Raw genomic sequence first — 25,666 nt, 5'->3', positions numbered from 1 at the left:
AGTTAGCTCAGCCACTGGTTCCATGCAAGCCCTCAGCCTTGCTGCCAGCACCTTGCTGATCACTGCTGCATTCTGACTGACACGAGCACCCAGCCGCGAGGGCTGTGGGTTTTATGGAGGATGAATGGGTGTTTGCAAAGTGCTCTGAGGGCCTTGCAGGGGACGTATGAGCCCCTGACAAGATGCAGATGTTACCACAGGCCTGTGGTTAGGGTTCGCTTTGCATTAGGAGACTCTGGTTCTTCTTCGAGTGTCCCCGTGGGTGCTCCACAATAGGTGTCGGGCTCGCCCGGCGCCGCAGATTGGATCTTCCAAGCAGTTTCTGCCGGACCGCGCATGCGCTGGCGCGCGCCGCTCCCTTGCACACTCCTGGCCACGTGCGCGATCCGGTCCCCACCAGTTCCTCTTAACCGCCGTCGGCTGCAGACGGAATCCGAACTAGGCTAAGGCCAAGTTAGTGTATTCAATGGTTTTAACTGTTTTTTCTTTAAAGTTTTCAAGTTCTTAGGCTACTGCAAGTTAGCCAGTTGTTATTTTTCAAAAAAAAAAAAAAACAAAAACAACAAGTGGGACGGCATTCAGTCCAGTCCCAGTAACAAGCGGAACACCGGAGGCCAGGAGCCTAGGGCCATCAGCCCTCCTGCCGTGGCAGGCCATCGGAGAAGGGGAAAAACAGCACAGAGAAGGTGCTAAGTACCCGTTAACAACTGAAAGACTCACCAACAATGTCCTCTTCAGGATTTAAGAAATGTGAGTCCTGCCGAGAGGCAATGCCAGCGTCTGATGGGCACAGTCTATGCATAAGGTGCCTGGGGGAGTCCCATGTCACGCAGAAATGCTCCTTCTGTGCAAAACTAACAGCCAGAGCAAGGAAGGACAGGGAGATGCGGCTTAAAATGCTGCTCTTCGACAAGGCCCTCCAGCCAGACGTGCCGGAGCGGCCGCAGCAGGAGGGACCCTCCGGGGCCCATAAAAGGAAAGCTGCCTCCCTCACCCCATCAGCGCAAAAACAGAGGAAAGTCTCCCCAGCCCGATCCCTGCCAGCAGCAACAGCGAGCGGGACGGGAGGAGCGCGCAGCCCCCAGCCGCAGCAACAGCTGATCGGTGGCGGCACGGAGAGCCACGTGGAAGCGGCTCAGCCTCCAATAATCAAACAGCCGCCCCGCACCGCAGGCAGGGTGGCGGCTAAACAAGCGCCGGTACCGGCGGCACCACAAGCAGCGGCACCAACCCCCGGGGAACCGGCGGTGCAGAGCGCGCAGGCACGCAGCCTGCAGGCACCGGAGGACACCGCCCGTGCGGCACGGCGCGGACGGGGCCGAGATCCCCTACACACCAGGGGGCGGAGTTACTTCCTCAAGGGAGGGGAAAGGCTGCACACAAAACGAGGCACCGCAGCCCCTCTCCAGACAGGGCTGCAGAGTTGCTTTCTCTCAGCCCTCCGCTTATGCTGCAGACTCCAACCAGAAGGCAGGGGTCCCCCCTAGCCTACCCGGAGCCCCCGTCTCCAGTTTTACAACCAGCCTCGCCCTGGCTGAGACCACCTTCACCCTTCCTGGGGTTTGAGCCGCTGGAGTACTATCCAAAATCGCTCTCTCCAGTGTCCCAGGTCTCTCGACGATCTCGCTCCCCCAGACGCAGGGGGTATGCACCAAGGGAGTGGTCTAGGTCACCTTCCCAAGAACAGTGCCCATGCTGCCATGGTCGCCCCTATCACGCGGGGCATAGACACCACCGGCAATCTACCAGGGAAAGATCCCCACAGACGATCTCGTATCCCCGAGGGCAATTGCGAACGGGGACGGAGACTCAAGTATCTCAGGGGGGACTGGTTATGGAACCCCGAGATTTTCCCTCGCAAACCTCCAGCGAGAGGCTGTACCATCACCAGCAGGAACCGGAAGGGTCCAGAGAGGCGTACCCCAGTGGTTCCTCGCTCTCCTCCCCGGACGAGGCTACGGCCCCGGGGGACGTCCATCCTCCGGACGATCTCAAACAGTTCCAAGAGCTGTTTAAGAGGGTGGCCTTCACGCAAGGCATCCAGACAGCAAAGGTGCAAGAGAAACACCATAAGCTCTTCAAAAATCTGAGACCTCCGGCCTCCTCCAAAATAGCAATACCGCTTGATGAAGCGATCTTGGAGTCCGCCACTACGATATGGCAGACCCCTGCGTCTATTCCGCCTGTCCACAAGAGAGCGGACAAGAAATACTTCGTGCCGGCGAAGGGCATGGAGTTCCTGTTCAGCCACCCACAACCAAATTCCTTGGTGGTGGAGTCGTCGCAACAAAGATCAAAGACATCCCAATTCAGGACAGGGGGAACAGACAAAGATGCCAAGAAGCTAGAGCTGTGCGGCAGAAAGGTCTACTCCTCCTCCACTCTACTGTTGCGAATGGCAAATTACGCAGCGCATTTAGCGAACCATAATTTCGACAACTACACTAGGTTAACCTCCCTCATGGACTCGCTTCCAGAGGACAAGAAACCGGTGCTCAAGGCCATCGTGCAAGAAGGCTACGCGGCCTCGAGGACGGGAGTTCAGATCGCCCTGGAGGTTGCGGACACAGCAGCATGCTCCACAGCTACGGCAGTGGTGATGCGAAGGGAGTCCTGGCTCCAGACTTCGGGTATACCGAGGGACCTGCAGACAAAGGTAGTCGACCTTCCCTTCGACTCGCAGAAGCTGTTTGCCGAATCAACTGACTCGGTCCTTCATTCCAGTAAAGATTCAAGAGCCACACTCAGGACCCTGGGGATTTACACCCCTCCATACACAAAGAAAAGGTACTACCCTCAACAAAGACGGTACCAGTACCAGCAACAGCGTCCCCAGTACCACAGGGGTTATGAGCAAGGGCGACATCAACAGCACCAGCAGTACAGAACTCCCAGGCGACGTTCACAACAGAGCCGTGCGTCCTCGGGGCAGGGCCAAAGGACAAGTTTGACACACAGATCCAGGGCTGCGCCATCACTACCATCGCACAAGGTCGTCCAAAGCGGCTATTCCACCATCGCCTCCGACCATTCTACGACCAGTGGCAAAGGATCACCACAGACAAATGGGTGCTGGAGATCATAGCCACGGGGTACGCCATCCCCTTCCAGTCGCTCCCACCACCATGACCTCCACCCAGGCCCCACCTCCAGGAGGCCTCCCACGTAGCGAGGCTCAAGCAGGAGGTAGACCATCTCATGCTCATAGGGGCAGTGGAAAGAGTGCCGGAGCAACTGCAAGGGAGAGGGTTCTACTCGAGGTACTTCCTCACGGAGAAAAAGACAGGAGGCTGGAGGCCCATCTTAGATCTTCGAGGCCTCAACCGGTACCTGCGCAAGCAACGCTTTCGGATGATCACAATCGCCTCCATCCTTACGGCACTGGACGATGGAGATTGGTTCGCAGTCCTCGACTTACAAGACGCATATTTTCACATAACTATCCACCCGGCTCACCGGCGATTCCTCCGGTTCATGGTAGGCAAAGAACATTTTCAATACAAGGTCCTACCGTTTGGCCTCTCCTCGGCCCCCAGAGTCTTCACCAAGACCTTGGCAGTGGTGTCAGCCTACCTGCACAGACAGGGGGTATTTATATTCCCGTATCTGGACGACTGCCTACTCAAAGGGGCCTCGAAGGAGGAGGTACTACGCATGATACGCGTCACAGCAGGCACGTTCTCTTCGCTCGGCCTGGTTATCAATCTGGCAAAATCAAAGATAGACCCCACACAGGACATAGAGTTCATAGGGGCACGCATAAATTCTATTACAGCAAGAGTGTATCTACCAGAGACTCGCTTTTGGGCCATCGGCTCCCTCGTGCAGGTCATCACCTTCAGCCCTACGGTGCCGGTCCTGACGTGCTTACAGCTGCTGGACCACATGGCAGCGGCGACGTTCGTAGTACAGAACGCCAGGTTACACATGCGCAGCATGCAGCACTGGCTGGCGAGTGTATACAAACCGGCAGCACACACCGTTCACAGGGTGGTGTCGCCCACAGCAGAGGTGCGCAAATCCCTGCAATGGTGGGTAAACCCCAAGAACTTGCTAACAGGGGTACCCTTCCACCAACCACAAATATTGGTTTTTCTTACTACAGATGCCACCCTCATAGGGTGGGGAGCACACATGGGCGAAGAGGTGACTCAAGGGCTGTGGTCCTCCACGGAGCAGTCACTGCACATAAATATACTGGAGCTCAGAGCAGCGTTCAACGCCTGCAGACACTTTCGAGACCATATACAAGGCAAAGTCGTCGGGATCAGTACAGACAATACCTCCACCATGTTTTATATAAACCGGCAAGGAGGAGCTCGGTCCTGTGCCTTATGTGCGGAAGCAGTCCGGTTATGGAACTGGTGCATCGCCAACAATATAATCTTGAAAGCCTCATACTTACCAGGCGCTCACAATGTGAAGGCAGACCAGCTGAGCAGGCGTTTTGCACTCACGCACGAATGGCAGATCCGTCCCGATCTGCTACGACCGATTTTCCACGCATGGGGTTTTCCCCAGATAGACCCTGTTTGCCACTCAACACAACAAGAAGTGCCCACGATTCTGCTCCAGGGCAGGACTGGGACGGGGGTCCCTGGGGGACGCGTTCACTATCTCGTGGAGGGGCCCCCTGCTTTACGCTTTTCCTCCCACAGTGCTGATCCACAAAGTCTTGCAGAAAGCCAGGAGGGAAGGAGCCCGAATGATCCTGATAGTCCCAACGTGGGATCGACAGCAATGGTTCCCCCTACTCCTGCTCGTGTCGGACCGTCCACCGATGCCTCTTCCGGTGGCGCCGGATCTGCTCACGCAAGCCCAGGGGTCCATAGTGCATCCGCACCCCCAAGGCCTGCGACTACAAGCGTGGTTAATCCATGGCTCAGCTCCCTAGAGAGCGCATGCACAGAGGAAGTGCAGCAAGTCCTAGAAAGTAGCAGGAGGACTTCCACCAGGAAGACCTACAAGCAGAAATGGACTCGCTTCATGGCTTGGTGTGCTACCAAACAGCTGGCCCCCCTTTCAGTGCCTATACCTGTAATATTAGAGTATTTACTGGACCTCAAGAGAGGAGGACTCTCACTATCCTCATTAAAGGTCCACCTTGCCGCCATTTCGGCGTTCAGACACGAGGAGGAAGGGCACACGGTGTTCGCCCATCCCATGGTTACCAGGTTCCTCAAAGGGTTGGTAAACCTATAACCCCCTCGGAAACCGCTTCCACCTTCGTGGAACTTGGACCTGGTGCTTAACGCGCTAACGGGACCACCGTTCGAGCCCTTGGCCATGGTTTCCCTCCGCCTCCTTACGATAAAGATGACCTTTCTTCTCGCAATTACGTCAGCTCGCAGGGTGAGCGAGCTTGCAGCAGTTATGGCAATGCCACCCTGCACTGTTTTTTCCAAGGAGGCGGTAACCATACGGCTGCATCCAGCCTTTGTTCCCAAGGTTTCTTCTGAGTTTCACATTAACGAACCTATTGTTTTACCCTCGTTTTATCCAAAGCCTCATAACTCTAACAAAGAGGCGCGCCTACACCTCCTGGACGTGAGGAGGGCGCTAGCCTTCTATGTAGACAGGACCAAGTCCTTCCGGAAAACAGATAGACTCCTAGTCTCTCTTGCTCCCAAATCGAAAGGAGAAGGTCTCTCTTCGCAGAGAATCTCGAAGCACATCGTATCCTGCATAAAAATGTGCTACGAACTCAAAAAGACTCCTTTATTGGCCACTCCCAGGGCTCATTCCACTAGAGCGGTGGCGGCATCAACAGTCTTTTTCAAGGGCGTTGCGCTAAAAGACATTTGCAGAGCGGCGACCTGGTCATCCTATGACACCTTCGCCAAACATTACGCCTTTCACAGGGTATTCCAAGAGGATACCCGTCTCTCGACAGCGGTCCTCTCGGGGACAAGCTGCACATAATCCGATTACCCACCTCCTATCTTGGGTTACTGCTGGGTAGTCACCTATTGTGGAGCACCCACGGGGACACTCGAAGAAGAAAGAGAAGTTACTCACCGTAGTAACGGTGGTTCTTCGAGATGTGTCCCCGTGGGTGCTCCACTACCCGCCCATCCTCCCCGCTCCGGATCTCTGTTAGTGTTTTGCAGGAGCATCCGAGGCGGTTGGTCAAGGAACTGGCGGGGACTGGATCGCGCACGTGGCCAGGAGTGTGCAAGGGAGCGGTGCGCGCCAGCGCATGCGCAGTCTGGCAGAAACTGCTTGGAAGATCCGATCTGCGGCGCCGGGCGAGCCCGACACCTATTGTGGAGCACCCACGGGGACACATCTCGAAGAACCACCGTTACTATGGTGAGTAACCTGTCTTTTCTGGTGTTTGTGATTTTTGCCAAACTTAGGCCATTCTGGGTGCAGTTTGCCTTCCCGTGTGTCTGCCACAGGCTGTGTAATTTTGGGAAATGGCAGCTGGAATGGTTCCGCTATTTCTGAGGATAAGATTAGGGCGAAATATGTCATTTTGCCCATCTGAGAACACCCTTACGCCCGTTTCAATGAGAAGCTCTGCTGGTTCCAGGGTTAAGCACAGGGAAGTGCATGTTGTTGGGGGGAGGAGGGGTTGCAGGGAGGTAAGCTGGTGACAAGGAGCTGCCTTTGCTGCTCACATGAAAATTTGCCCAAGTTACAATCCTTTGAAAAATCTCAGTTCATATAAGCCGTGTCTACACGTGCACGCGACTTCGGAGTAGCGGCACTAACTTCGAAATAGCGCCCGTCACGGCTACACGCGCCAGGCGCTATTTCGAAGTTAACTTCGACGTTAGGCGGCGAGACGTCGAAGTCGCTAACCCCATGAGAGGATGGGAATAGCGCCCTAGTTCGACGTTCAACGTCGCAGTAGGGACCGTGTAGTCGTTGCGCGTCCCGCAACTTCGAAATAGGGGGGTCCGCCATGGCGACCATCAGCTGAGGGGTTGAGAGACGCTCTCTCTCCAGCCCCTGCGGGGCTCTGTGGTCACCGTGTGCAGCAGCCCTTAGCCCAGGGCTTCTGGCTGCTTCTGCGGCAGCTGGGGATCTATGCTGCAGGCACAGGGTCTGCAACCAGTTGTCAGCTCTGTGTATCTTGTGTTGTTTAGTGCAGCTGTGTCTGGGAGGGGCCCTTTAAGGGAGCGGCTTGCTGTTGAGTCCGCCCTGTGACCCTGTCTGCAGCTGTGCCTGGCACCCTTATTTCGATGTGTGCTACTTTGGCGTGTAGACGTTCCCTCGCAGCGCCTATTTCGATGTGGTGCCGCGCAACGTCGAAGTTGAACGTCGACGTTGCCAGCCCTGGAGGACATGTAGACGTTACTCTTCGATGTTGCTACATCGAAATAAGCTATTTCGATGTAGGCTTCACGTGTAGACGTAGCCATACTGGGTTACTCGTGCCCAGCAGGGACTGCTTACGATTTGGTGGCTAAATTCTCCAAAGGTTCTGTCTGCACTGAGCATGCTCCATCCCCTCCTCACTTCTACATGTTGACCACACACCTCTCTCTGAGCAACTGAGCGTGCTCCATCCTGGGACTGCAAGGGTAGCGCAGGATTTTCCCTGCAGTTGCGCCTCCCATTGCCAGCAGCTGCTGTGGGGCAGGTCACCACAAGCCCCCCCATAGGTGCATTGTGCATACCCACGGTTTGGGCTTGGCCCAGGGGCATGCCCCACCGTCTCTGAGCTGGTGAGGACTCAGGCTAAAACCAGCAGGAGGAAAGGCGTTGGGGAACAGGCCCTCTAATGCTCCACTCTGCCCTGCTGTGGCTGTGTGAAGGGATCACTGAGTGCCTGTGACTTGCATGCATGCTGTCCTCTGCCTTCCAGCAGCCGAGGTGGTTCCCGGCCCCTTTATCTTTCGCCTTCTCAAACCCGCACACTCCAGGGCATAAACTGAGCACTAGGGAATGAAAGCGACTGAGGCAGATTCTTTGCTGCAGGTGGGTCGACCATGATCGCCCTCTGCTGAGTTTGTGGCTCCTGCCAAGCAGCTGGTGCTGGCCAGTGTGGCAAAGGGGAGCCTGGGTAGGCGGAGCCCTGCTGGGACCTGCCCTTGCGGTGGCTAGTCCAGCTGCTCCTCAATGTGTAGCTGGACCTCATGGGCTCCCTGCCCATCTGTAGAGTGGAGGCAGGCAGTTCTAAGGGGTCCCAGCTTCTACCTCCTGGCATGTCCCGTCAGAAGGGGCCTTGTTGTGCTGCTGGAGAGGCAGGTGCTGGTGCTACTCCAGGCTGCGAAAAGTGTCGGAGTGGCACTCAAAGCTATCCTAGGTCCCAGGGCAGAAGGCGGGTCACTGCCGTGTGCTGCTTTTCTGGGTAGGGGTGTACAGGCTCCAAGGGCTTGGCAGGAGTACAGGGGAGCACTGGGGAACATGGCATGGCACTGTGACCTGAACTGCCTAATGGTGCAGCACATTGAGATAGCACAGGGACCGCTAAGGCAGCTGCTGTCAGCATGTTTGAGCCTGGAATGGGCCTCTCCAGATGTTTGGGCTCTGTAAATTTGGCCTGTAAATTTTATGGTGTGTGTTTGTCTGGAGGACACTCTAGGTGATACCTCCCTGCCTCAGCTCAAGGCTGAACAAGCCCTCCAGCTCCTAAGCACTGGGTACCCCCTCTCCAAAGGAGGCGTGTAGGGATGTGCCTGGCCCTCCCTGCCCTACATCTGAGCATCTCCCAGGCTGATGTAAAGAACAACCAAAAGCTCTGTCTTCTCCACCTGGCCTGGTAGAGAAAGGCAGCAGAACACGAGCTGTCTGCCTCCTGCTCCCCAGCCCCCCACAGGCGACGCTTGCAGGAACATGCGTAGGAAGGTGAAGTCAAACCAATGTGGCCCTGGGTCCTGTGCTCCACGCCCAACTCCTGTGACCATGTTTGTTCCCACGCTCTCCAGCCACCCCCTTTGCCCGATGGTTGCCTGGCTCCAGTGGAGTATCATGGCCACGGGAGGTCCTGACTTCGGAGGAAGGGGCAGTCTCTCCAGTAGCTTGTGCCATTCCCATGGTGGGCAGTGGCTGGCAGGACAGGGGCCTTCCTCTAGCGTCTTTGCTGAGTGGGGAGCAGGGCAGCTGGTTTGGGGCTTGTGGAGACCTGTGCTGCTCAGCAGAGTGGCTGCTGAGATTTATACCGTTTGGGGACTTGGAGATGCGTTGGCTTCCTGCACAGATATAACAAGTTGTAGTGCTTGAGCCCAGCAATCACAAACACAGGAATCACTGGGCAGATCTGTGCCTGATCGGGAGCAGTCTAGCCATCTGGTCAGCTCCAGGTGACATATTTTGCAGCCAGGGCTCTCTAAGCACCAAGGAGCCCAGAGGGGCACTGCAGCTGCGGACAGAGTTTAGCAACAGTAAAAATCCCCCGGCACTATCAGCAAGAGTGCTGCGGCCAGGGCCCTGAGCAAATGCTTGCAGAGGTGCTTGCGTTCCAAGCCCATAGGACAGACCTCTTGAGCATCCCTGCATCTGGCCTGACTTGGGAAATCGCTCCATGGTCCCTAAGTGCTGCAGCAGGGAACACCTACAACTGCCAGCCAGGGCAGATGCCACCTCTTCCCCGCTGTATGCACTGCACTCCCCACCACCCTCACCTCTTGGGCAGCCAGCAGCTGAGAGTGTGCTGCGCCAGGGCTGCCAGGGAGCAGACATGGGGGTGGGTCTGCGGGGAGAGGGTGGAGTGATGGTCACCGACACAAGAACAAAGCAGGTGTGGTGGGAAGGGAGGGACCTATAACACAGTAACAGCATTTGAGAAAATGGGCACTTTTGTCGTAACAGCAGTGCCCCACACAAAGCAGAGTTACATGCTGCTGGTTTGGCAGTTCCAGGTTGTTTGCTAAATGGAACAGTGTGTTTGATCCAAAAAAACCAATGTTCCTAAGGTTCCCTCGTTTCTGAGTCCAGGGCTCAGAGCTAGACTGTAGGACTTCAATTCCCAGGCTGGTGTTAACTGGGGAAGGTAATATTCTCTTCTGGCTGACAAAGCTAGCTCCTGTTCTGCATGCTGTGAAACAAGCACTGTGCCCTCCCCCAGAGGGAACCACATTTCCCTGGCAGGGATGCTTGGTTCTGCCCTGAGGGCGGGGACTGCATATGGCCTCTCAAGGTCCCTTCCAGTGCGAGGATTTTGTGTACAGCCTATATAACACAGCCAGTTCCACTGTGAGATAAGAAAACCTCAGTTTACATCTGGATGCAGAGAAAGGCTCACCCCCCTTGCCTTCAAAGCCTGCCTTTCTGTAGTTACATTTACAGTGTAATTATGTTGGAAGCTTAATTAAGTTCCTAGAACAGTAAAGTGTATCAGGCGTACATCTGCGGCACTCCAGTGCTGCAGGGCTCAGCTGGCTCTAGCTCTGCCCGGCTCGTCACAAGTAATGTCACTGATGCCACATTCAGGCACCTGCGGGATGAAGGCACCCACAAATGCCAAGGTCAGGCCTTGTGTCATCGGATCTGTAATCGTGGGGAGGCAACTGCCCTAGCAGGAGCCTGTGTGCAAAGAGCTAAGTCACCAGCAAACCCTCTAGCAGAACAAGCTGGTCACAGGGCCTTGAGCCTTCCTCCACCAGCCATAAGGAGGGGATTTTCTGTGAGCCTGCTCAGAGCTCTGGGACAAGCTGGCTGCCTGGCAGCTTTCCTCCCGAACTTTTCAAGCGGCACAGTAAATGGCCCATTCATCAAAAACTAACAGTTTATTGGGAAAATGTCGTTTGTTTCAGACTTTCCTCAAAAGATTATGTTTTGCATTTTGAAATGGAATTCTTCCCTGGTTTTGTTATTTCTTGCTTCTGAGTAGCGAAAGGGAAAGAGGAATAAAGGGTGAGCGGAAAAGCTGTGGCAGGGAGGGAGGAGGGGGAGGGCGCCTGCATATATTGAAAAGTCCCTTTTTTTTTTCATAACGCACGTTTGCTGTTTTTGCTCAGCTCTGAGTCCCAGAATCACATCCACCTTTGGTGTCAGCAAGCTGAGATCTGGGCTGCTGCAAAGACTCTTGTTTGCCCAGCAGTCCCTTGGCAGCCTGGAAGCAGGATGAGAATCACTCTCAAATGAGCGCTGCTGTTATTGGTACGACACGGGGGCTGTTTGGTTAGAATTACGCTGGAGAGCTGGGCTAAAGCAGTGGTTCCCAGACAGCGACCCCTTCTCACAGTTCAGTAAGACTTCGGGACCCAAGACAATTCAAAAGGGGCAGGTGGGGGGAGGTTCTCCCCTAGGATATTATTTTTATAAATTCTGACTCTGTGCTGATTCTACTCAGCCCCAAACCGCGCCCCCCCACCCCCAGGCTTAAACCCCTCTCAGCCCCAGACCACCCTACCACCTACTTCACACACTGCCACTACCGCTCCTGCTGCTCCTTCACTGGCCCACCGCCAGCTCCCCCAGCCCTCCTCCTCCCTTCCCCCACCTGCAGTGCAGGCAGTTCCCTGCCCTGCCACGCTGCAGTGGGGCTCAGTTTAATTGGTTTAACGGCCAGAGCCCTCCTGCCAGCCGGTAGACCCTTTAAAATGAGTTCCACTTCATTACAGCCAGGCAGGGGCCGAGGGCCAGAGGAGGAGTCAGGTGGCAGCGCCCAGAGCTGTGAATGGCTCCTTAAAGAGCCACATGCAGCTCAGAGCCACCCAGCCACCGACCCTGAGCGAATCTAATGGCAGCCCATCGGGACCCAGAGGTTGGGAAGCGCTGGGTTAAAGGGTAGAAAAAAAGAGTTTGCAGTAGCTCAGAGTTCACAACTTCTGCTCACCTGTATTTAAAAACAAGCACCCTGGAGATGGGGTACTAGTTGTGTGTGACTAGCTCTGTAGTTTGGTAAACAGTTACTGGCACATTCTGGAAAAGATAGTCTGTTAATTCTGCTGCGGTTTGGATTTGCTCCTGAGTAAAGCCACTGCCATATTCTGCAGGAGTAACAGTTATGGCAGAATTGCAGCTCTGCAGCCAGGCCTCATGGGAGCTTTGAAGTTAGACTCCCAGACAGAGCAGGGAGATATTGTGCGTGCAGAGGGTGAGATCGGTATCCTCGTCTTAGCAGGGCAGCATGCCTGAATGACATGCCAAGCCAGCAGCCATGCTGCCCGTCACCCCGAACCACATGGCTTTGCAGAGCAAGGTGTTATGCAGAAAACACAGACAGGGTCTTTTTCAGGGGACAAGGCAGTATGCCACGTTTATTATAAGAGTAATTAATACCTACCTACATACCCTTTATACACACACACACACACATCCCAGATGTTCTGCAGCTGCTGCATAATTACCAGTCCTGAGTTGGCAGCTTGGGTTCATAGCTTGTGGTGGCTAACTGGCCAGGAAAGCCAGGCACAAGGAAGAGCCGGGTCTCTGTCGGGCGCGCACCGATGGTCTTTGATGTTGCAGGCAGAACGTTACCCAGAGGTCCTTCCTTCTCAGCCCTTCTTTTGTAGGATACAGGCTAGATGTCAGCCTATGGGTCCTGCTGTGTCATGCTGCCTCAGAGTCATGTCCAGACATGACTTTCCTGCTTGTCCTTAGTGAGACCTTGTTCTTTTGTCTTCGGGGTGGATTTTTTTTCACCTTCAGGGCGTTGTCTGCACTTCTTCAGCTTCTTTAGCCACTGGTGTCTGATCTTCAGGACAGGCTGGCATGGAGGGTCAATCACACATACCCCATTCACACATCTAATACAATTCGACAGTTCACACCCAAGTCACTGAACTGGGCAAGGGTTCAGCCCCAAGAGAGCTCACAGGATGCAGGATGGAGTCTGGTACAACATGGAGTCTGGATTTGTTCAAATGGTTTTACAGTTATAACAGAACTAGATATGAATTTGTACAAATATAAATTGATACAAATGAATAATCAAATATGACTAATTAACTTTCTCTAATTAACCCTACAAAGGGAGTTCCTAAGGAAAGTGGCTGACTTTCCTTGCTTGCAGCAAGATGCAAGCATGCTTTGGAGGGATGATGCTTGCCTGTGGGGTCAGCCATGGAAAGGGACTCCAGGAGACCCCTCAGGAGAAAAATCTGTGTGAGGTTGTGGGACTAACCCTGTCCTAAGTGTGGAAATCAGCACCAAACCACCTGCATTTTCAGAAAAGTCCCAGACAGGTCACTGAATACTGGCAAACTCCCAAAAGGAAAAGCCTCACCCTACCCTGACCAGAACTACACGTGGAGCTGTTCCAGAGGCTTTGAATTCTAGCACCCCCAGAGTTCCAGGCTTGACTTCTAGAACTCCCTGAGCTTCAGGCTCCATCTGCATCCACCTCTTTCCCCCACTAGCAGGTACCTTACCCCCTCACAGTGTCCCTCACTGTCTGCTGGAGCAGGGTTATGGCACACAGGCCTGTGTCACTTGCCGCTGGACTAACCCTGAACTCACAAGCCTGGGTTTAGCAGGCCAATACTCAAACCACTGAGCTGTCTCTCAGCCCGGGCAGGGCTACTTAGAAACCTCCCAGCATCTGGAGGAAGGTGACAGATTCCTGCCTCTGAAAAGCGCATGTGCTGGAGCATGGGGCGAGACTGCCCCACATGGGAGGAGGCTCAGGCTCAGGAAGTGGAGCAGACCCTGCTGGTGTCTAGTTTGTGCCAGGTACCCAGACGAGAGCCAGCCAAGCCGGTCTCGTTCCAGAGGACAGGCGCCATTTCCGTCTTTCCCGCTGCTCTGTGTGAACCGCTGTAGCAGGTGGCTTGTGCAAGGTACCCATGTGCTTAAGGGAGCTGCAGCTCAAATCCCTCTGCAAACCCCAGTAGCAAAGAGCTCTGCTCCCTGCACCAGGGCCCCTGCTGCGCTGGGCCCCTTCATTTCTGAGCGGAAGGAAGGATCTCACCCTACTCTACAAGGGCCAGGTCTGGAGATTTCAGAAGCTGCCTCTCTGCCCACAGTGACCCATGTTCCCTGTAAGCTGAGCGCTGGGCAACCTCCCAGGAGAGATACGGGTTACACGCAGCTGATTAGCAGAGCTCCCCCAGCCAACCACAGCTGGCAGCCTGTGTTCATAGGAGTGGTGCTCATCTGCACATGCCTAAGTGCGCAGAACAAAATGTATTCCACACACGGATGGAAAATATGAGAGGGAACATTGACGGTGACCCACACGACCAGTGCTCCCTGCAGGCTGCCTGAAGCTGGCCTAGGCCTGAATACGATTCTTGGTCCCTGAGCCACGGCGTTTCCAGGGGTGGGATTTGGCTTTAGGGACTCCTGAGAGAGGAGACTGGACTGAGGCCACACCGAGCTAAGTCTGGGAGTAACTGGATACCTCTTCTTCCCTCTGTAGGGACACCTGCCCCTGGCCATCCCCCAGGACTGCAATGGGAAGTTAGGAAGACAAGCAGGAGCAGAGGAGGAGAAGGAGCCAAACAGCTGCGGGGGGGGCGGGGCAGGGCGGGGCGTGAGAATCGGGGGAGAAGGAGTAGGTTGCCTGTGGGGAGCAGTCAGGGCTGGCAAAAATCCAATCAAAACCCGGGGGGATGGTCCCCCAGTGGGCTGTTGTGTCTAATTATTTCAGCGTGTTTGTGCTAGCAGGGAGCCTGTTACCTGCAGCCTTGGAAATAGACAAATACAGGTGAGTAACCTGTGGGCTGTTTGTTTTCGCAGCGACCTCTATTCATTCAGCTTTCTTGCTAAACTTTACTGAAGAGCCGACGCTAAGGGCAGATGGAGCCTGTTCTCGGCGGGCCGGCATTGGTTCGGGTTTTCAGGGGAGTGTCTGACATGATAGCACATTGCCTGTTTCCTAGGAGACAACAGGAAAGCTCCTGAACAGCCCAAGCTAGTGGCTGTGCTGGCTGCCGCCATGATCACAATTAACACAGACACTGGAAATGTCAAGGGAAGCTAAATATAGTTTGCGTGCCGAGTCTTATTGTGCGGTTGTCCGTGAGAGCCTTGCCTTCTGCTGCAGCAAGCCCCCAGCGCCGGGCCTGCTTGGCATGTCACGGCCAAGCCACGGCGTCAGGGGCTGCGTGTAAGACCCACCGTGCAGTGTGCGCCCAAGGTCATGCTTTGCACATGGCTGAGGTTCCCCACTTGCTGCTTGTACCTCCCTGTGCCAGCGCAGGCCCCGGAGCCAGGGTGGGGATTTACTCACCCGGCTTCTCTCCTGCACAGCACCAGCGGGTCGCCCTGAATTCACTGGCAAGACTCTCTCTGCCCAGTGACAGAATTCTGTCCGAACCCTCTTTCCTGCCCCTTTCTTTCTCCCCCTTCCCAGCCCTGTTACAGTGCGCTGCTGCCTTCCCTCCCAGCGCTGCTCTGTGTCCGACCCTCGGGTTCCAGCAGCTGTCTTTTGCAGGCTCCTCTTCAGCAATATGGCGGCGTTCTTCGGCCCAGACTGAAACGCAAATGAGCGTAGAGTTCTGTTTCTAGTGACCCGGGCATGTTCGTAGTAACAGTCTCTTCATTTGTTTTCACAGCATTATTTCACTGTTAGTTTCAACCATGATAATCAGAAGACCCTGGAGCTGAGGACAGAGGATGCCAAAGACTGCGATGAATGGGTAGCAGCTATAACTCATGCAAGGTATCATCTTCTGAAATCACAAACTCCAGCTCATTTGTCTGCCGGGGCAGGACAGCACAGTGCCAGAGGCCAAAAGCGATTGCTGGGCAGGGAATTGCAAATGAGGGCTTGGGGAAGGGGGCCAAATTGTCACAGCTCTGTTGCTTGAACAAGCTGCAGTCGGTCGCCCTGGGACTTGCTCTTGCAAGAGGCTGATGGCTCTGAACTCCCACTGAGGGTGAATTGAGGCAGTGCAGCACCCTCGAGGGAGCAGATGGGTCTGGGGTGTAGGAGACCCAGCTTCAAACCCCACTGCTCCAGGAGAACAAGAATTCTAAGGTTCTGATCCTGCAAGCTGCTCTGCATGGAGGGACTCTCAGTAGGTGCACCCCCAGGAGCAGCTAGCGGGATCCAACCTGGTTAAGAGCTCCCTCACTCTGAGCTGACCGACTGGCCAATGGGTTGGACCTCGATGGCAGAAAAAGCCCCACAATTTTTGTTTGGATCTAAAGTGAGTCAGTGAAGATGGAAGATCGGAAGCTGGTGGAACTAGGTTTTAAAACCCAGGTTTCAGGCTGTGAACATGGGAGAGCAGCTCATTTGCAGTTCTTTTGTAGGAAAATCCGTGCCAGCCATGTTGCCAGGAGGCAGGGAACAAGGGGAGATGACCACGTCTGGTGTGGTCGCTTAATCTAGGCAGAAGTTCATAAGAAAGTCAAGAGGCAGAGTCTCCCTTCTGATAAATCCATGGACCTTGCTGGCTTCTTGGCTGGGAGGGAGAAATCCGGCTCTGAATGTTTTACTCCTTTTGCCACGTCTTCAGAAGTCACATTCTCTCTTCAGGAAACGGCTCGTGTTCGATTCAGGGTCAGATGGTGCAGCATCGTACTGATCAGTCAGTTTTGAGGGCAGCAGCCAGGCAGGCCCACACCCCAAGTCAGAGCAGGGCATTTTCCGTTGCAAGTGGGCAGCTGGAAGAGGGGGAAGCAGCTAGGAGCCAGGGTGTGCTGCAGCAGTGGCCCTGATCCTGCAGACTCTTCCCGATCTGTGTCGTTTTACTCGCACGAATAAGCTCATCAGAATCACACGAGCAAAGTTCAGCACATCTGGACATGTCCGCAGGAGCAGAGCCAGCAGAGCCGGCTTTCCACCAGCTTCAGCAGGACCTGGGCCTGAGCGAGCTTTGTGAGGTCTGTGTGAGCCGTAGAGTGCTCAGTGCCAGCAGGACTGGCAGTCCTGTCTCAGCCCCTCGCGCACTGGGTGCTGGGGTTAGTACCGGTGCACAGACTGAGCCAGCAGCAGAGAGCAGGGGGATGGAGGGGGGAAGGGGAGAAATCATTGTAACGGATGTGTCTGTGTAACAGTTATAGGACTCTTGCTACAGAGCATGAAGCTTTAATGCAGAAGTACCTCCATTTACTTCAGATTGTGGAAACGGAGAAAACTGTTGCCAAGCAACTAAGACAACAGATTGAAGATGGAGAAATCGAGATTGAACGTCTGAAATCGGAGGTAACAAGCCCAACTCTCCAGCTACCCTGTTGGGTGTCAATTCGCAGCAAGAGACGCTGTCCATACCTTTCCAGTACTGTATAGGAGACAGGCAGCTTGGTCGGTCACACAGGGGCATTTATCACCTCATTTATACTGGGGCAAAGGCAGGAGAATCAGAGCAGGGTCATTGGATGGATGGAGTCACACCAGGCAGAGGATTTGGCCCTCTGTGTTTACACTGTCCCGCTGGTTCTCCTCTGGGTCCTTGCAGTGAGCTCTCCACGTGTATTCCAGTGCCATTTGCAGTGCTGGTCTAGCTCTGTTGGTTCTGGTGTGTTAGAAAGATGCGTCCCTTGTCTTCCTAGGGACGTCTAACAGAGTCTGCAGTTCCCCCTGAGCCTGGGGCAGCTTTGATGTCCCCTGCCCTGCCTCTCGGGTTGTTGTTTATGGCAGTGCGAGGGAGCCGTAAAACGGCCTCTCTTGGAATCGGAGGCATGCAATCTCCATTTTGCAGTTACTTTACACCATTTCTGGTGACTGCAAGGAGGGCAAGGTAGGAAAAATTCGGCATTCTATTACTGACAGGTAGCAGCAGCAGGTAAGTCCATTGGGTGCATGCTTCCAGCTCTGAGCAGGAGTAGAACGCCTCTTGGGCCCTGTGTGACACACAGGTGAATGATTTAAAAAGCTGGCTGTGTTTGAGAGACCAAGGGTTAAAGCTGGTGGCTTGGGATGGCAGCTGGAGAAGAGTGGAAAATCTCCGAGTTATTTTTGCCTGTTTTTCTGTGTAACACAATAATTAGATTTCCATTTACTGTTGACTTCTTTACATGAGTTTTCACGATGAGATGGCTAGAGAAGAAGCAAAAGGAAGAACATGAAAATGAATGTGACCTGCTATTTCTAGGGCCGGGTCAAGCTTTCTGAGCGACTCTCCCTTTGTGATGTACAATCTGCCATTATTTTGGTACCACAGTGCAGCCAGGGCAATTTATGTAAATGAATGTTTACGTTGAACTGACAGTTCACTGAGAAGGTGGCTCTAAAAGGGTAACAGCTCTGAAAGCCTCTCTAGGAGCCGCATTGTCTTAAAACATTGCAGCTGCGGCGTGTGCATCAGCTCAGTGCACTGTAATGGTAAATGTGGAGGGTACAGCAGGTGGTGACAAGATGGGAATTAAAACATGCTACAGAACAAAAAGCAAGAATTGTTCAGCAGAGCAGCGCTGCACATGGAAGGGGAAGATCTTAGACTGAAGGCAAATGAGCATGGGGAGCTATTATACTTTGTATATTGCCTTCTTTGTAAGCGTGCGGGTGGATGTTCCTCAGCCTGATTGGCATCCTAGTAATGAGCTGTACAGAAGACCAAGTGGAGAATTACACCTCATAACCCAATTCCGTACCTCTCCTTACCATTTCAAGTAGACAAGTCACAGAGAGGTAGCCGGGTTAGTCTGTAGCTTCGAGAACAACAAGAAGTCTTGTGGAACCTTATAGACTAACGGATATTTTGGAGCATAAGCTTTCGTGGGCAAAGACCTGCTTCATCACATGCATGAGTGGGGGGTGGTTTCAGAGGGGTATTTAAAGAGGGGTTCCAGTAAGAGGGAGGGCCAGAGCTGACAAGGCCTGTCCTCGCCTACAGACAGCCTGCCAACTTTAAACAAACCCTCACCAGCCACTACAAATCACAAACCAGTGACTCTAGGCCTGGAACCAGCCCTCTGCAACGGTCCTCGCTGCCAACTCTGCTCACATATCTACACCAGTGACATTATCACAGGACCTAACATCAACTATACCATCAGGGGCTCCTTTACCTGCACATCTGCTAATATAATATATGCCATCATGTGCCAGCAATGCCCCCCTGCAATTTACATTGGCCAAACTGAACAGTCTCTCCGTAAAAGAATAACTGGACATAAATCAGACATCAGGAATGGTGATGTACAGAAGCCTGTGGGGGAACACTTCAATCTCCCTGGACACTCAGTGGCAGATTTAAGGGTGACAGTCCTGAAACAAAGAAATTTCAAAAATCGAATGGAGAGAGAAATCTCTGAGCTGCAATTTATTTGCAAATTTGACTCCATTAACCAAAGATTAAACAGAGACTGGGAGTGGCTCATAGCTTACAAAGGCAGCTTCTCTGCCCTGGGTATTAATAGCTCCCCATTAGACTCTGACAAAGGCTCACATCCCCCTGTCTGATCTGACTTGTTTTTAGCTCTTTTGATAAGTACTGTTGATACTGGGCCATTTCCACCTTGCTGAATAGACCCTGTCAGCTCTGGCCCTCCCCCTTTACTGGGACCCCACTCTTTAAATACCCCTCTGAAACCACCCCTCCCATTCATCCATCTGACGAAGTGGGTCTTTGCCTACGAAAGCTCATGCTCCAAAATATCTGTTTGTCCATAAGGTGCCACAAGACTTCTTGTTGCTCTCATTTTAAGTAGAGTTTTAGGTTGAGGGTGTTGTGCTAACCAGGGTGAGCCAGTAGGTGGCACCCTTCCCTGAGCCCCCACTGGTGACTGACATGTCTGACAGCCGCTCAGTGTTGGATAACTTTTGGACGAGTCAGAACGTGAGGCGGGCGGGAAACCGTTTTCCTCACCCGCAAGAATTTTCAAGATTTAGATTTTTTTTCATCCCAAATTGACCTGAAAATACCACACCTCGAAAAGAGTCACAACCCCGCGAGCAGGATGTTTTCTGGGTTAGGTTGATCAAAACAAAACATTTTTAATAATTTTGAATGTTTGGTTTAGGGTTTGCCATTTATAGATATGTATTTGTTTTACTTTTTTAGTACAAATTATCTAGAATTGGAAAACATGAAGGGGCCTGGTGGTGGGCATGTTTTTCCTGCTGGGGTTGGGGGGAAGGTGCTTGCTCCTCCTTTGTATATTGCAAGTTCCCCCTCATCCCTGACTCATGCCGGTGCTTCAGAAGAGTTCACCCGTCCGCCTTTGGCGTAAACCATCTAGTGACTTCCCAAACACCCTCACCTCATTCGGACACAGGCCAGGCAAACTGGGGCCGCTTAGTAAAGAGACGCTCAGTGGCACCCAAACCGCCCTACCTAGTCACTGGAGTGCTGGCTGGGATTTGCCACTTTATGTCACTGCACACAAACGCATTGGGCATAGCTCCCACTGGCAGACCAGGAAATGGGAGAGCAGGAGCCTGGCTGTATCTCGTAATGCTACAGGAGGCGCAGATGACCCTCCGGGACCAGCCTGCTATGGCTTCTGGGTTTGGGAACAAAGCGGAGGTGGGTTTGCCCCGCAGCGCCGTGTCTTTCCCCAGGGAGGCAGCTGAATCTCCACCAGCCCGGCAGGGCAGCAAGACCAGGTGAAAGGGAAACATTTTGGTAAGTTTCCTTTGTTAACATGTTACCAGCACCGCATTGTCCCCTTCCTGCCAGGCAAATTCCAGCAGGGACGCCGAGCTCTGTAGCAGTATTTCCCCTGACATCCATCCAGGAAGGACCAGGGTACAGGGAGATGCGTGAGGTTCTTGGAAGTCTGGGGCTGGCCCAAGAAACAGCTGTGAGGTTGGCGCTGGGGAGGCCCCGTGTATGGCTGTGCTTTGGCTCTCAGGTGGAGATGAGCTCACACTAAAACTCCAGATCTGCCACTTCCCCCTTGCACTCTGGCTGAGTGTGCACATGCCGGTACGTGTGTGTTTGTGTGTGTGGGGCGTGAGCATTAGCAGGCCAGAGCTGAGGTCCAGTGTCCGTGTTTCTCTTGCACTGCCAGGCCCGCCCAGTGCGATCAGCCACCGGCAGCACATGACACACAGGTTGGACAGCTGGGATGATTTTTGCCAGCTGCGCTGCCTGCCTCTTCCATTCTGGGTGCAATTAGAGGGTGCACTGGCCGGATGCCAAACAATTACCAAATGTCTAAATTTGAGGCCACCTTTGAGCTTGAGGCCAAGGCCAAGCGGCCTTCCTGCTCCCCTCTCTCTGATTGGCCATGCCCACCACACTGCCCTTTGCAGGTAGGACTATAACGAGAATGCCACGAGGCAGTTCCAGGGCCTACGGAGGCCCCAGTCCTACAGTTGGATCTGCAGTGTGTGTGTGTGTGCACCCACTGCAGGACCTCAACGCTGAGCGGAGCCTGAGGAGCCCTGGGGAAGCAGCCCCCAGTGCAGTTTGTTGAAGTTTTTAACACAGGTGTTACTGTTTACAGTCACCAGGGCACCCGTGTTAGCTCTTGGAGTTAACAGAGCGGTGGCCGTGTCCTGCCTGAGATCATTACACATATCAAAGGTAGGGAGACTGTCTTTGTGATGCGTGGGGGCCTCTGTGTTATAAAACCATCCATGCTGCACTGGAAATGTTCTACATCCAGATCTCAAGAAGTGGGTCTGCCCCATCACTAAGCAATTATTTTGTTAGTCTTCAAAGTGCTACAGGACTACTGGTTTGTTTTACTTGGAATTAAACATAGCTGCCTGGTTGTTTCACCCCTGGGGCTGGGTAGAGCTGGTGAATGAAACCCTATTGACCCATCGTGGTTGTCAAGTAAAAACACAGTTGCTGCTGCTCTCCAAAGTGATGTGTGAAGTGAGCTGTCCTAGTTATATTCATATTCTGCAGCTGAGCTCCGCTGGGTTAAATGTTCCCTCCTGTCTCTCCCTGGGGTTAAGGCCTCAGTGCTAAGTATTGACATTTGCAAAAAGAGAAATACGGGAGTTGTGGGCAAACCCTAAAATTGGGGGAGGGATTATGGATTAAGAACCCTGAGCAATCAATAATCTAGGAGCTGGCTGAGCGTTAGCAGTTAATTAGCACTTCCCTGAGCCCAGATGCATTTGATTTTACCTAGTGGGTTTTTTTTCCCTCTTTCCGCTGCTCTTTGAAGTGGAGATCAAATAATCAGCTTCTCCTTTAATATGCAAACCCTGCTTACTTGATTTCAAAAGGCCAGCAAAGAAAACCCAGCCCTTTCCCACACTGGATATTAGTTAGATGATTTAAGCCTCGCTCCCAGCTGGCAGAAGTTATTTCACCCATCACTTGGTTGGAAATCTGAAACAATTCCATTTTGTCATTAATGTGCTGTCTTTGATACATGCTAATTATTAATTAATTACACCATTTTGTAGCTGGCCCTGGGGCACAGTTGGCAGAGCTAGGGAGACTTGCTTCCAAGTGAGATATCAGCTGGTCTGGAGCCACACCTTGGAATGCCTGTTGCTTGACTTAGCACTGGGTGAGCCCTGCTGAACCCCAACAGCTCAGAGAACAAAAAAGCAGGCAAGTAGCACTTTAAAGACTAACAAGATAATTTATTATGAGCTTTCGTGGGACAGACCCACTTCTTCAGACCACAGCCATACCAGAACAGACTCAATATTTGAGGCACAGAGAACCAAAAATAGTAATCAAGGTTGACAAATCAGAAAAAAAATGATCAAGATGAGCAAATCAGAGAGTAGAGGGGCTGGGGTGGGGGCGCGAATCAAGAATTAGATTAAGCCAAGTATGCAAAAGAGCCCCTATAATGACCCAGAATGTTCACATCCCAGTTCAAACCATGGGCACTCAGAACCTCTTGGGAGAGCTCAGCATTTTGCAGGATAAGGGCCTTAGGCCCCATTCAGAAAAGCATACCTGTTCAGCAATGCGCTTTCATAGGCACACCAATCGACTGGATTTAAGCAGATGCTTAAAACGGAGCTCATGCTGCAGTACTCTCCTGAATCGACTGCTTAGCGGGAGACCCAAGGGTTGGTCATCTGGATTGCTCGGTATGAACCTGGCTGGGCAGTGCACATTCAGCTGCAGAGCTGCCCATCTTCTCTCTGTTACACAAGAAGGGCTGGGAAGCACAAGGTGGAAACAGCAGATGGCCCTGAAAGGCTGGGACAGAAGAACAGCTTTCCTCCGACTTGTCTTCCCTTTGATCAGCAGTTCTCAGCCTCGTACAGCCCTGTCTGTACCTGTGATATTGATCCGAAGAAGTGGGTCTGTCCCATGAAAGCTCATCACCTAATAAATTATTTTGTTAGTCTTTGAAGTGCTACTGGTCTGCTGGTTTGTTCTCTCTGTACCTGTATGGGAAGAAGACCTGATGGGATTGGAGAGAGAATGTCACCACCTTCCTGTTGTGCTGTAAAGCAGCCTCTGGAAGTCTGTTGCTGTGGTGCAATTTGTTTAGCTTGGTTTAAAATTCTGTAGAAAGACGTCCCCTTCAGTATCGGATTTTGTACCCTCCAAATCACTTCCACAGGCAGCTTCCGGGGGCATCCTGGTTTCATCCCTGGTAAAGTGCATAGGGCTTTCGGTGAAGGCTATCGGAGAAATAGTTCCTGCTTGATCTTCTGTCATGATTCTGACAGCTTTGTCAGAATGGGCTTCGAGCAGGTCAGATCCCAGAGAAGTCCCTGCTTTGGAGAGGGAGGCGGTTGACCCCATGTGGCAGAAGCTATTTCAACTTCTGATTCCTTCCACCTTCTTCTGATCCCTACTCTCTGGTCCTGTGGTGCTGGTCTCCTTCTTCTGGCACTGCTGATCCCAATAGCCCAGTGTGTTACCACTCTGCACCAAAGACCCATGTTCTCAAACCCGCATAGAGCACATAGGACAGAGCAAGTTGTTCCCATGTTGAAGAAAGTTTTAATAAATGTTTTTCCCCTACCCGATGCCTTCTGTGACCCTCTCATTTCATTTCTGTTCAACAAAATTGAAAAATACAGATTTTGTTCAGTGCTGGTTTTTCGGTCCTGCCCCGCCCCCAAAAAGCCTTCCCTCTTTTTCTGCCACATTTTCAGTGACAAGGTGAATAAAAAGAGGAGGAGGAGGAAAAGGAGACGAAAGGGAAGAGGATGTATTTAAAAACCGGAACCTTTGTGAAAATGAAAATTTTGTAAACCTAAAAGGTCCCCTTTAAATGTTCATGCAAAATGGTGAATAAAGGATCACGTGGATGAAAATGACTTGGGAATTTTCTGCAATTTCTTTCTATCCCATATTTGACGAGTACTGTTGGGAGATGTTATCATAGAGCAGTTGCCTGGCTTTGCAATTAGTGTCTGGCAACATTTCTAGCCTAGCACAGATATGTGCCAGGTTCCCATTTTTGTCGCGTATCTCGGAAAAATAGGTTCAGCCTACCCAATAGATATGAGTGTTACTCTTCAAGGGGCTACAGGACTACTTATATTTCAAATATGTTATAATACATACAACTGGCTTATCTGGTTGGTATTTACAACTCTTTTGTAGTCTTTTCATTAGTGTATCATGAGTGCTTTCTTGTTAGAGGCAGAATCCCACTATCTGTGCTCATGACTGTCACTTAAAATGGACTTGGGGATAGAGTCTCAACATTGTTCAGGAGCTGAATGAGTTTATTAAATTATTCACTTCCCAGCCCTGGAGTTACTGGCTGGTGCATGCACATAAGTGGAGACAGGGCTTAGCTCACAAAGGCATTTTCCCACACTGCACTTGTGCCCTGACCTGTCTTGCAGTGCCAGCCTGGTACCTACTGGCCCGCTCATTTTCCTGTGTATTTATAGATTGCCTCCTTACTGAAAGATAACGAGCGCATCCAGTCCACGCAGAGCAGCACGCCAAACGACGATGACAGCGATATCAAGAAAATCAAAAAGGTAAATATGTTCAAGATGTGTTCACTGAAGTCACAACCAAAGCTGGGCTCCGGTACTAGCTAATTACCTTGGAAGGCCCATGATGTGCATTGATAGGTGACTTGCAATTTATGTCAGGGAGCGAACCATGACCTTTGCTACCTGCAGCAGTGCTAGCTGGGCTGGGCTGTTTGCTGAGCCCTCCCCACTCTGGGAATTCACAAAGGAGAAAGCTGGGTTGCTTTATGCTACCTGGAGGGCTTTAAACTAGGTTCAACGGGGGCAGGGGAGCAAAGCCCACAGGTAAGTGGAGAACATGGAAACCTGGGTGATGGGTCAGAAATGGAAGGCAGCGTGGGCAGCAATGACAGAGTAAAACGAGGGTCAGGGCAAAACAGGGAGGCAAGATCAAATCAATATCTTAGATGCCTGTATACAAATGCAAGAAGTCTGGGTAATAAGCAGGAGGAACTGGAAGTGCTAATAAATAAATACAACTAAGACATCATTGGCATCACAGAAACTTGGTGGGACAATACACATGATTGGAATGTTGGTATTAAAGGGTACAGCCTGCTTTGGAAGGATAGACAGGGAAGAAAGCGGGGAGGTGTTGCCTTATGTATCAAAAATGTACACACTTGGACTGAGGTGGAGATGGACATAGGAGATGGACGTGTTGAGAGTCTCTGGGTTAGACTAAGAGGGGTAAAAAACAAGGGTGATATCCTGATAGGCATCTACTACAGGCCGCCTAGCCAGGTGGAAGAGGTGGATGAGGCTTTTTTTAAACAACTAACAAAGTCAAGCAGGGCCCCAGATTTGGTGGTGATGGGGGACTTCAACTATCCAGATATATGTTGGGAAACTAATACAGCAGGGCACAGACTACCCAGTAAGTTCCTGGATTGTATTGGAGACAATTTTTTATTCCAAAAGGTTGAAAACAGCTTCCCCCCGGTAGCTTTTTCGATTTGATTTTAACAAATAGGGAGGAATTGGTGGAGAACTTGAAGGTGGAAGGCAGCTTGGGTGAAAGTGATCATGAAATCATAGAGTTCACAATCCAAAGGA

General features: G+C 52.4%; 1 protein-coding gene across 1 annotated transcript in view; it reads left to right on the top strand.

Annotated features, from left to right (window-relative positions):
* Nucleotides 1-25,666, top strand: part of RASGRF1 (Ras protein specific guanine nucleotide releasing factor 1) — a 111,255-nt gene that overhangs the window by 16,604 nt on the left and 68,985 nt on the right. Inside the window, exons 2-4 of the mRNA XM_075006746.1 lie at nt 15,396-15,502; nt 16,846-16,993; nt 24,521-24,613. Of these exons, the coding sequence (XP_074862847.1) occupies nt 15,396-15,502; nt 16,846-16,993; nt 24,521-24,613 (348 nt within the window). The remainder of the gene's footprint in view (nt 1-15,395; nt 15,503-16,845; nt 16,994-24,520; nt 24,614-25,666) is intronic.

The sequence above is a fragment of the Carettochelys insculpta genome, chromosome 12 (genome assembly GCF_033958435.1).
Source record: "Carettochelys insculpta isolate YL-2023 chromosome 12, ASM3395843v1, whole genome shotgun sequence".
Classification (NCBI taxonomy): Eukaryota; Metazoa; Chordata; order Testudines; family Carettochelyidae; genus Carettochelys; species Carettochelys insculpta.
The sequence above is the reverse complement of the archived record's forward strand: the minus strand, read 5'-3'. Positions and strand labels throughout refer to the sequence as shown.